The sequence below is a fragment of the Mesocricetus auratus genome, unplaced genomic scaffold (genome assembly GCF_017639785.1).
Source record: "Mesocricetus auratus isolate SY011 unplaced genomic scaffold, BCM_Maur_2.0 Super-Scaffold_100004, whole genome shotgun sequence".
NCBI lineage: Eukaryota > Metazoa > Chordata > Mammalia > Rodentia > Cricetidae > Mesocricetus > Mesocricetus auratus.
In genome coordinates, this window is record NW_024429189.1 from 71919319 (window position 1) to 71931719 (window position 12401).

Sequence of the window (12401 nt, forward strand, 5' to 3'; positions counted from 1 at the left end):
GAAGATAGAATCTTATTATTCAGGCCCACCTGGCCTGGAGCTCATAGACAGCCTTCTGCCTCAAGCTCTAGAATGCTGAACTTATATATATATATATATATATATGATCTACCGTGATTGTGCTAATTACTTTTTTTTTGCTAATTACTTCTAAAGCAAACACTTCTCATAATCTCCTATTTAAGCATTCAAAAAATTTTAACTTTTGTTACAAATGTATATAATTACTATTAGTGGAAAAACAACAAACTTTGCCTAAGCAGATAAAATCAAATAGATTGAGATGTTACACATTAAAAGGAAACCCGAGGAGTTTTCTGAAATGAATAGCTTTTATGATAGATTTTCTGAATTCAGATTATCTTTCAAATTCTGTTTTAGGTAATAAAAATACCAACTTATATTGTAAAAATATATTAACAGTAAAAACCCAAATTCCTCATCTTCCTGCCTCCACTTTCCAAGGGTTGAGATTTTAGGTATGTTCCCATACACTGGCTAATCTTTAATTATAGGCAGAATGTGTAAGCTTAAAATATTTTAATTACTTTTTAAATTTTATTATTTTATGTATGAGTATTTTGCCTCAATGTGTATCTGTGAAACATGTGTGTGGTAGAAAATGACACTGGCTCCCCTGAGACTGGAGTTACACAGAAGGCTGGAAGTCAGCATGTGGGTGCTGGGAATCAAACCTGGGTCCTCTATAAGAGTAGCATGTGCTCTTATCTGTGGAGGCATCTCTCCAGCCCAAAATGTATAACCTTTCAGAAGTTATAAGAAGATTACACACACATTTTGCAGGAAGTACATGCAGGCAAAATCCCATCCATACACAGAAAAAAAAATGTCTTTGGAAAAAAAAAAGATATAAAGGAATACAAGACATGACTATGGCATTTGAAGAGAATTACTTTTGGGAAACGTGAGAATATTTTATAGGAGGAATGTTACATATAAATGACTAAAAATGAATTTAAACTCAAACACAAAAAGGCTAAAAACATGCTAAACAAACAAACAAAAAAAAAGGGGGGGGGGGAGGGCAGGGATTTTCATTCTAGCTGCTTGGGACTGACTGTCATTGAAGTTTGCTAATGCATCACCAAGAGGAAATACCTTGAATGGTTGGTCCAAATGAAGATTCACAAGAAGTCTTTTCCGGTTATCATTCAGCATTCCATCTATTTTTTTCATATGTGGTAAAAGTAGCTCATCTGAAATAATAATTTATTTCAATAGGATAAACTATCAACATGGATATTTGCTAACACCCATTTTTTTCTTAAACCATCTGCATATTAGAAGACATTAAATTTTTTGGCTTGTGTAAAACACAGTTTTTAAGAAATATGCATTTGGTCAGGCGGTAGTGGAACACACCTTTAATCCCAGCACTCTGGAGGTAGAGGCAGGCGGATCTCTGTGAGTTCGAGACCAACCTGGTCTACAAGAACTAGTTTCAGGACAGACTCCAAAACCACAGAGAAACCCTGTCTGGAAAAATCAAACCAAACCAAACAACAAATAGGCATTTGCCGGGCAGTGGTAGTACACCCTTTTAATCCCAGTACAAGGGAGGCAGAGGCAGTAGGATCTCTGTGAGTTTAAGGCCAGCCTGGTCTACAGAGCGAGTTCCAGGACAGTCAGTGCTACACAGAGAAACCCTGTCTTGAAATAACAACCCGAAAGGAGAAAAGATAGGCGTACAGCTTTCTGGGATCAGCATGGAAAGTAGATGTACAATAACGAGTGAGAAAGATACACCTCTGCACAGCAATGGGTGTGTTGCCAAGGTCGTGCACTTTATTTCTTTTCTCCCCTCCCCCTTTTTTGGAGACAGGTCTCATTATGTAGCCCAGGCTAGTAAAGAACATACACCGGGTTAGCTTTATTCTGCCTTCTTCAGCCTCTCAAGTGCTGGGATTAAATGAGTACATCACTATGCCTGGTACCTTAGCTCAACTAAAACAAAAGCATGGCCACTAGAAAGATGATTAATTTCTCTAAACCTCATTTATTATCTAACAATAGTAATACTACAAAATACAAACATTCTAAAGTGCTATAAAACACCGAGGATGAACAAGACTTGTTTTTCTGGCTAGTAGTAGAGATGGGGTCAGGGCCTTGCACACACAAGTTAGGTAATTGCTTTGCCATTAACTACAATGCCACTCAAAGATTTCCTTGTCTATAAATGAGATATTTCAAAATAAACAAACAAAAAAGAAAAAAGAAACCCCCCACAGGAATAAATAACAAAATAAAACAAGAGACAACAGTGAGAAAATTCATTTAAACAGACAAAAGCATTTTGAATGTGCTCCTTGGCAGGCCATACCATTGCTCTTTTCTAGGGCTTGCATCGTATCTGGATCCAGAGCAATGCTAACAAGCAACTCCATGTAACTCTTGAAAGTTTCCTTCATTGCTCTTGTGTTGAGAAAACGAGTGACAAAGGGAGCTGGAGGATTAAATTCTAGGATGAATAAGAGATAAGATAGTAAGTTTCTTTCCTGATTTATTTTTCTTAACAGTAGAAGCAACCTATAAAAAAAAGAATGAAGACACAATTCCTTCCAATTTGAGCCTTCTGATTATTTGTTTAGAACAACCTAGATAGAGTTGGGGAAATGCCTCAGTCAGTCAAGCGATAGCATAAAAATCTGAATTCGGATCCCCAGTTACCCACATTAAAAGCCAAGTGTGAACCAGGTGGTGGCGCGCGGCTCACACCTTTAATCCAGCACTCAGGAGGCAGAGGCAGGCGGATCTCTCTGAATTTGAGGCCAGCCTGGTCTACAGAGTGAGTTACTCAGAGAAACCGGTCTCACAAAAACCAAGTGTGATGCCACACACTTTTAATCCCAGCACTACGAAGTTGGAAGCAGAGGGATCCTTGGAGCTAGCTGGCCAGTCAGTCTTGCCTAATCACCACGCTCCAGGTTTAATGAAAGATCCTGTCTCAAAAAGTAAGGTGACAAAGAACAGAGAAAATCAGCAGACACCAATCTCTGTCCTATACACACACGCACCAACATACACAAGAATATACGAAGACATAAACAGAAACATCCCAGACGAATAGTTGTGGCAGTACACACCTGCAATCCCAGCATTTAGTAGGTGAGCAGGAAGACCAGGAATTCAAGGTCATCATTAACAACTTACCAAGTTTAAGGCCAGCCTGGTTCCCACATAAGAGACACAATCACTGCAGAGCTTATTTTGTTCTGTTGATGCAGGTTTTGCACTCAGCAGTCTTCAAAAGCATTAACATCCCAAGTGCTGAGCTTATAGGTATGTGTCACCAGGCCAGTACTGCAGAGCTTGTAATACAGAACAAAGTCTAGACTGGTAGCTTTCCCAAACAGAACATTTGCTAGTGGTGGAGTTAAGAACGGTGTTAAAGTTTTTACATATAAAAGTTTTACATATAAAAAGCTTCCCAGTTGACTGTGAGGTCTGACATCAATGTTACATCTGAAACACAGGCCAGGTGTGAGCCAGTTTCTCTTCTGACATCCCATACCTCAGGCAACTGCTGCTACCTTTTATAGTTATAGTCCCAATGTCTAGTACAGAAGCCAAGAGTTGAGTTGGCAGAGTAAAGGGAGACAAAGGCAGGAGGCGCTCTATAAAGTCAAGGCCAACCTGGTCTGCATAAGTTCCAGGCCAGTTAAGGCTACATAGTGAGACTCTTGTTTCAAGAAACCAAATACGCCGCGCATTGGCGGCGCACGCCTTTAATCCCAGCACTTGGGAGGCAGAGGCAGGTGGATCTCTGTGGTCTACAAAGCGAGTTCCAGGACAGCCTCCAAGACAATACAGAGAAACCCTGTCTTGAAAAACCAAAAAAAAAAAGGAGGGAGTATGGAGAGGCAGGTGGATCTCTGAGTTGAAGGCCAACCTGGTCTACAGAGATGGTTACAGAATCAAGGGCTTCAAAGTGAAATACTGTCTTAAAAAACCAAAACCAAACAAAAAAACCAAACCAAATAAAACATTATAGGATACTCACTAATAGAAGGGATCTGTTTTTTTTTTTAACACTTAAAATTACTACAGAATTCTAGTGGCATGTATTAAATTTTTTAACGCAAATACACAATATGCATATATAAAAATTTCATTTAAATTCAATGGCAAGAGCTGCAGGATTAAATGGGATTGGTGGGACATGACTGTAATCCCAGCACTCAGGGGGCCTCTAGTGGCATGAGGATTAAGAGTTCAATGAAGGCCAATACTGGAGAGATGGCTCAACAGTTAAGAGCACAGGATGCACAGGATGCTCTTCCAGAATACCTTGCTGGAATTCAGATTTAAGAGACCCAAAATCCTCTTCTAGCCTCTGTGGGCACAAGGCCCTAATGTAGTACATACACATAAATGCAAGCAGAACACTCATACACACAAAACAAAGTCAATCTTAAAATACGATAAAAACTGGGTACTGGAGAGATGGCTCAGTGATTAAGAGCACTTACTGTTCCTGAAAAGAATGCAAATTTGGTTCACAGCACCCAAAGTAAGCAGATCACAGATGCCTGTAACTCAAGTTCCAGGGGATTCAAAATGTATCCTTCTGAACTCTGCAGGCACTGTACTCAAATGCAGAAACTCAGATTCACATTCAGAAATGCACACATGTACCCACAAGATAAGACAGACATAGAGACACACACTGAACAAAATAATTAGCTCCAATTATGGTGGTACAAGTCTTCAATCCTAACGATCAGGAAGTAGAGGTAAGCAGATCTTTGTCAGTTCAAAGGTAGCTGGGGCTAAGTAGTGAGAACCCTGTCTCAAAAAAAAAAAAAAATTTGAAAACCAGGCTGAGCATAGTAGTGCCCACCTTTAACTCCAGCACTTTGGTGGCAGAAGCAGGTAGATCTCTGTGAGTTTGAGGCCAGCCTGGACTACACATCAAGTTCTAGGACAGCCAGGACTACACTGTGAGACCTTGTCTCAAAAACCAATACCAAAAACAAAAGAAAGCCCCCCAAACTGACAGTTACTAGTCAATGATAAAATTCAGATGATTCCAAGTAAAATTTAGAATTCTAGAAAACTTGGACATTGCAAGCTGGACAGATTTACAATATTTAAAGGCCTTACTGATATCAGTAGTGAAATTACTGATTCATTTTTCAATATTGATTATTGAACTCAGAGGTGCTTGCATGCCAGGCAAATGTTCTACTAATAAACCATACCCCCAGCCTTCAATGTTATTTTGTAAATGTTCTAAAATAAAATAGGACCTAAAATCTAAGACCTGAAACCAAAGAACTCTAAAAAGAAAATACAGAAAATTTTAAACCTTGATTTCCTTGGATTGAGCAATGGAGTTTAACCACCACAAAAGCACAAGAAGTTGTGCTCCCTCAGAATTTAACTTTATTTAAAAAGATACCCTACAGAATGGGAAGAAGTGTTCTCAAACCATAAGACAATAAAGGGTTAAAGCCCAGAATATAGTTAGATGAAGTGAAGCACACAGTAATCACTGCACCAAGGAGGCAGGGGGATCAGGAATTCAAGGCCATCTTGAGGGATATAAGAGATTGGAAGCCGGCTTGGGTTATAGAAACCCTGTCTCAAAAACATATTCCATCCAGAGACAAATATCAAGAAATTCTAAATTTAGCAACAAAAAGGACAAGGAAGCATTTCAGTAAGAAGCAAGCAATGGAGATGGGCGGTGGTGGCGCACGCCTTTAATCCCAGCACTCGGGAGGCAGAGGCAGGCAGATCTCTGTGAGTTCGAGGCCGGGCTGGACCGACAGCCTCCAAAACAATACAGAGAAACCCTGTCTCGTAAAACCAAAAAAAAAAAAAAAAAAAAAAAAAAAGAGTTATGAGACTAAGTAGTCCTGAGGGTACCACAATAATGTAATCAATACTGTTGAATAACACTCAAGTACAAATACCAAATATTAAGCAAAAAATTTGCAAATATAAAAAGGAAGTGTAGCCAGGTGTTGGTAGTGCACACCTTTAATCCCAGCACTTGGGAGGCAGAGGCAGGCGGATCTCTGTGAGTTCGAGGCCAGCCTGGTCTATCAATCGAGCTTCCAAAACAATACAGAGAAACCTTGTCTCAAAAAACCAACCAACAAACAAAAAAAACAAATAAAAAGGAAGCATATGAATATTTATAAGATCTTCATCACTAAGCTAACCAATGTTTCTAAATGGCAATGTGTATTGCGAGACTATGATACATGAAGCATGAACTCAAAGAGCAAGACAAACCAGCAGAAATTAATAACAGAGCATGAGCAGAACTCAGCAGCACAAGAACTATTAATTGCCAGGGCTAGAGCTAGGTAGGCAGTTAAGAGTACTTGCTGCTCTTGTAGAGAACCTGGGTTTGGTTATCAGCACCCACAGGGTCATTCACAACCATCTACAACTCTAGTTCCAGGGGATCCTATGCATCTTCTGACCTCTGTGGGTACCAGGCACACACATGGTGTACATACACACATGCAGGCAAAACACACATACACTTAAGAAATTGTTAAAAGCCTCATTGTCCATTTTATGTATCTGAAAAGGCAATTCCAATTCTCTTCTTCCCAACAACACAATTTTGGTTGCCATGTGCTCTTCAAACTTTAACCAAACTGACATACAGTAACAACCTGAATGCACAAATGATAAAAAAACAAAACCCACTGTGTTAATATATTTTAAACATTCTTAAAATTTAACTGCTATTTAGTAAATTTAAATAGACAGAGCCTATTTGTAATTTGCAATGCACCTCAAAACTATAAAGGTATTCTGAAAGTATTACGCAGGCCAGGCATGTTGGTGCTTGCCTTTAACCCCAGCATTCAGGAGGTCGAGGCAGAGGTAGGTGGAAATCTGTGAACTTGAGGCCAGTCTGGTCTATATAGCAAGTTCCAGTACAGCTAAGACTATACAGAGAATCTGTCTCACAATAAACAAACAAAACAACAGAACTATAAGCTTTTGGGATAGTTCAGCAGGTAAAGACACTTGCTGTCAAGCCTGATGACTAGAGTGATTGTTGGACCTATATCTCACATGGCAGGAGGGAACTGATTCCCCAAAAGTTCTCCCTGGACCTACATGTGTACCACGGCATATGCATACCTACACATGCATGTACGCATACAATGTGAAAATAGAACCAGCATATAAAACCATATTATTTGACTTAAACATGCTGCTTAATTAGTGACACCTAGTGGTCTGCCATGTTATGTATGTAAGAAAATTTTTCCTTGTTACTTGAGTAATCTCTATAATCACAACTTCAGAACCCAAGTTCTACTATCCTAAGCAATGAGCACTATTAACTGCAAAAAGTAAAAATAATGCCTTAATTATATATACCGGGCTGTAAACTTCCTTATAAATACCCGATATGTGTATATATGCTTCTACCTTGAATATTTAAGTCTCTTTTTTTTTTAATTAAATCTTTTTTTTTTTTAAATGGGGGTTTTCAAGACAAGGTTTCTCTGTGGCTTTGGAGGCTGTCCTAGAACTAGCTCTTGTAGACCAGGCTGGTCTCAAACTCACAGAGCTCCACCTGCCTCTGCCTTCAAAGTGCTGGGATTAAAGGCGTGCAATACCACTATCCCACTACCTTGAATATTTAATTTACACTTACTTATCTTGAATGTGTGCACACATTGCATGTTTGTCATAGCACAGATGTAGGTCAAAGGACAACTAACAACAACAACAAAACTCAAACATACCTTTAATCTCAGCACTCAGGAGGCAAAGGCAGGAGGATCTCTGTGAGTTGCAAGATAGCCTGGTCTACATAGTGAGCTCCATGATAACCAGAACTACATAGAGACCCTGTCTTCAAAATGAAACAAGCATTTAAAGTAGATTTCAATACTGTGGATTTTATATATATTATGGCTCCAATTCTAATTAAATTGCTTCTCAGACAATACTAGATTATCAACCTCAATTATATCCTTAACAACTAATTAATTCCTCATTTAAGGGCAGAAGACCACACCCTCAATTCCTGTTGTTTCCTCTTCCATTCCTGTTGCCACTATTTGGGTTCTGATACTATTTTTTGCCCAAAACTATGTCTAATAGTTAAATTTCATCATATTGCTTCCTACTTACTTTCCTCTAAAACTTCTTTGTTTATAAAGAACACACGCTTTGCAGCCTTAGTATGACTTCAATGGTCTTCAGTTTTTCCCTTCATCTTTAACTTTACAATGATACTTAATGTTTTTCGTTTGCTTTTTTTTTTTTGAAACAGGGTTTTGCTGTGTACCTTGACTGTCCTGGAACTTGCTCTGTAGACCAGGCTGGCCCCAAACTCACAGAGATCCATCTGCCTCTGCTTCCCAAGTGCTTGGACTAAAGCTCATCATGGGTGTCATATGGTGAGCCAGACAATGGTGACACCTGCTTTTAATCCCAGCAATTGGGAACCAGAGGCAGATGAAATCTCTATGAGTTCAAAGCCAGCCTTGTCTACAGTTCCAGGACATCTAGGGCTATACAGAGAAACCCTGTCTTGAAAAAACAAAGAAACAAACAAACAAAAACCCTACAAGAGTGGTGAATATTTTAGGTTTTTTTTTTTTGGGTCACATGGTCTCTGTACCAACAACTCAAAACTGCCACTATAGCAGGAAAATTATATGAAATCATATATTTCCAAACAGTATCTGTGGGGCTGTGTTCCAACAAAATTATTCACTAACTTGGGTAGCAACCAAGTCAGTCTACTAACCTCTGACATTTGCAGAACTGTTTGAAATTTCTTGCATATACTATACCACATGTTTTTATGTGTGCTATGTATTCTTGCATTGCACATGTTTTAAATTCTACTATGGTAACTATTGGCAGGTATATTTAATATATATTATCATATTGTACTAATTAAATATAGATTGAACTGTTTCATCCTAGAATTGTTTCTTTTTTATTATGGCATACACACAGGTGTAGCCTACAGGATTTTGTTTTGTTTTGTTTTTTTGGCCTTCCTATGAAGCTGTGCTGCCCAGGAACTCAGTATGTTGACCAGGTTGGCCTTGAATTCACAGAGATCTGTCTTCCTATAAAGGAATGCATCAAGCCTGGCTGATTTTTTTCCCTTTCAGATTTATTTGCTTTGTTTATGTGCATGTGTACATGCCTATATGAGTTTATGTGCACCACGTGCATCCAGGAACTGGGGTTATAGGCAGTTGTGAGTTGCCTGATGTGGGTGCTGGGAATTGCCCAGATCCTCTGATGGCCACTGAGACATCAGGACTAGTAATCCCCAATAAGTAGGCAACTGGCATTCCTCAGGCCAGAGGTGAGTTCTGCTTTTCCTACTTTACAAAGGCCAAATGTGCTCTATTGGGTGTGGTTAGTACAAAACATAAGGATCTTGTACAATACAATCTTCCAGTAAACCAATCCAATCTGAATTGTCACCATCACCATGCCCCTCCATTCCTGCACATTGTCGGAAAGTATCAGAGTACTAATTTCTTAGGGAACTCACCCTCATCCTCACTACTGTTAGAACGGACCTCAGGAGATGATTCTGATTGTGATGATGAAAATTCTTCTTTCCATTTCTTCCGCTTCTTTGGTGGTGGTTCAGCCTTCATTTTGAGCTGTTTAACTTTGGGTTTTGTGGAAGAGGCTTTTATAGTCGTAGTTTTTGATACTGGTGGGTCAGAAGTTTTACTGCTACTACTTGGCTTAGATGGAACATTTCTGCAATGTTAAAACAAATTTCATTAACATCATTAAACCTTTTAAGATTGAAAAGAGATAATCTTATGATTAATAAGAAAAGATTAAACATGCACAGAACAACATTTTCAAAATACAGTCCATTTCATTTCATGGATGGAAAAGAAAGCTTCAGAAAGGTTCTGTCACAAAGAGCTAGATTTAAAACATTTGGCACCTTCAGAAAGGTTCTGTCACAAAGAGCTAGATTTAAAACATTTGGCACCTTCTGTTTTTTCCACTTCACTATAGTAACACCAAAAAGATCCAAGCAAAGAAGGTACCTGCTCCACCACAGAAAGATACTAGGTTTACAACGCTGCAGTCCCTCATGCAAAAGGGACTGCATCATTCTCAGTCTCTTTTAATGGATATGATCCTTTGTACAGTAACAATATATTCAAATAAGCACATCAATATATTACACAAGAAAACAAATACCTGATAGTCTGTGAAGGCCTATTTCTTGGCTTTTTGGAACACACTCTGACATACTCTCTTTTGTTTGCATTTTCAATGACCTTTACATATATCCTTTTGTATTTAGTTTTTGCATCTCCAAAATATCCGAGGTACTAAGGAAAGAAGTATTTGAATTATACAATTACATAATCTACACATAAATACTTTGTTGACCTCACTGCCAGCAATTTTTCAAAACATAGCCCTAATCATATTAGTTTTATCCTAATTTTGAGAAGGGTGCAGGGGCAATGGGGAGAGATTGTTGTATGTGTGAGTGAGAGAAGGAGCAGATATATAAGGTGTAAGTGAGCCCAGGTACCTGAGTAGAAGCTGGAATTAAGGGAATTTTGAGTTTCGTAGCATAAACTCAGGTCCTCTTCAAGAGCATTCTGTGCCATAAACTGCAGAGGCATTTCTCTAGCTGTTATTTCATTTATTGTGTAGATGTGTGCAGGAGAGTGTAGGTGTTCTCAGATATCGGAAGAGGGAATAGGATTCCTCAGAGCTTGAATTAGAAGCATACCTGCCATGAGGGTTCTAGGAACAGAATCCAGTTCCTCTGTAGCCAATGCTATTATCAGAAAAGTCAATGCATCTAACTGTACTCATTGCATCCCAGAGTCAGTTTAGAGAAGCTGATGGAATCAAGCATTTTACTTACACTGTTTGTAGCTGCAAATTCTCTTTGCCCATCTCGAATTTCAGGAACAAATTTCTGTAACAAAGCTTTCTGTACTTTCCAAATAGCTGGGGGCTCTTTTCCTATAGTTAAAGCCTCCTATAATAATCAGAATTAATTATACTTAGAAAAAATATCAACACGTTTATATTTATAGAATATTACTATGAGGAGGAATCTTGAAGACCTACCTTAACTCATGTTTTCTTTTTTTTTTTCCGGGGGCTGGAGGGAATGGGGCGGCTAAGGGGTGGGGTTGAAGAAGGGTTTGTAGGTAGCCCTAGCTGAATTTAAACCTAGAGATGACATGTCTCTGAGTGTTGGTATTAAGGGTGTGCACCACCCGTGCCCAACATAACTTTCCATTTGTTATCCATGGCTGAGTTTCTACAATAATGAATGGGAACATCCTTGTAGTAGTGGTATCAAATCCAAGGCCTTAATTAAACATGAAAAAAACCAAACCAAACAAACAAAAAACTGTGTCTCTGTCACATAGCCAAACTCAGGCACTAAAAATAACTCAGTCTCGGCTTCAATTTTTACAAGAAAAAGGAGCTCACTGACATGAATCCCACTGCCCTTCTAAGTAACTAAGATGACTGTAAGAAATTGCTAATGGTATCTGCTGTTCTTTGCTTTTTCCCATACAGGGTTTCTATGTATAGTCTTAGCTGTCTTGGAACTCCCTCTGTAGACCAGGTTGGCCTCAAACTCAGAAATTCACTTGCTTCTGCCCCTGAGTGCTGGGATTAAAAGTGTGTGCCACCACTGCCTGGCCTCATTTGTGCAGTTTTATAATGGCCAAAACAAATACAATACAGTTATAATGGGAGTTAACTGAATGGTAGGATTATAAGACAGTTCTAATGTTACAGTCTTCCTAGTTCTATTAATTTTGCTTTCATTCCAGTATTAAAACAACAACAGCAAAAGCAAACAAACAAAATTCCAAAAATATTTTAAGTATGGCTAGCTAGGTATGGTGGCTCATACCTGTTATCCCAACACTTGGAAGGATGAGTCAAGAGAATTGCCACTAGTTAAAGGCTATGCTGGACTATATATAGCGAGTACAAAGGTGACTATTTCTTTAATTAGGTTTTTAAATTTGATGTGCATTAGTGTTTTGTCATGGGTTTTGGATCCCCTGGAAGTAGAGTTACAGACAGTTGTGAGCTGCCATGTGGGTGTTAGAAATAGAATCCGGCTAGGTCCCGTGGCAGAGCAGTCAGTGCTCTTAACCACTGAGATATCTCTCCAGTCCACAGGCTGACTATTTAACAAGAGACTATCTCAAATCAAAACCAACCAAAAGAAGTATGACTCAGACAGTTCTGTATGAACTGTACCACTCTACTCATGGCACTACAATTTAAATTATGAGCCGGGCAGTGTTGAGGAAAGCCTTTAATCCCAGCACTTGGGAGGAAGAGGAAGGAACATTGAATGATTATGGCAAGAAAACTGCTTTCAGCAATAGTGATTT

At 38.9% G+C, this 12401-nt stretch overlaps 1 protein-coding gene across 1 annotated transcript in view; it reads right to left on the reverse strand.

Moving 5' to 3' along the window:
• Qser1 (glutamine and serine rich 1) overlaps nucleotides 1-12401 on the reverse strand; it is a 57710-nt gene that overhangs the window by 10222 nt on the left and 35087 nt on the right. Inside the window, exons 5-9 of the mRNA XM_005064830.4 lie at nucleotides 10895-11011; nucleotides 10210-10343; nucleotides 9533-9750; nucleotides 2345-2482; nucleotides 1120-1217 (exon numbers count right to left, since the gene is read on the reverse strand). Coding sequence (XP_005064887.2) covers nucleotides 1120-1217; nucleotides 2345-2482; nucleotides 9533-9750; nucleotides 10210-10343; nucleotides 10895-11011 — 705 coding nt within the window. The remainder of the gene's footprint in view (nucleotides 1-1119; nucleotides 1218-2344; nucleotides 2483-9532; nucleotides 9751-10209; nucleotides 10344-10894; nucleotides 11012-12401) is intronic.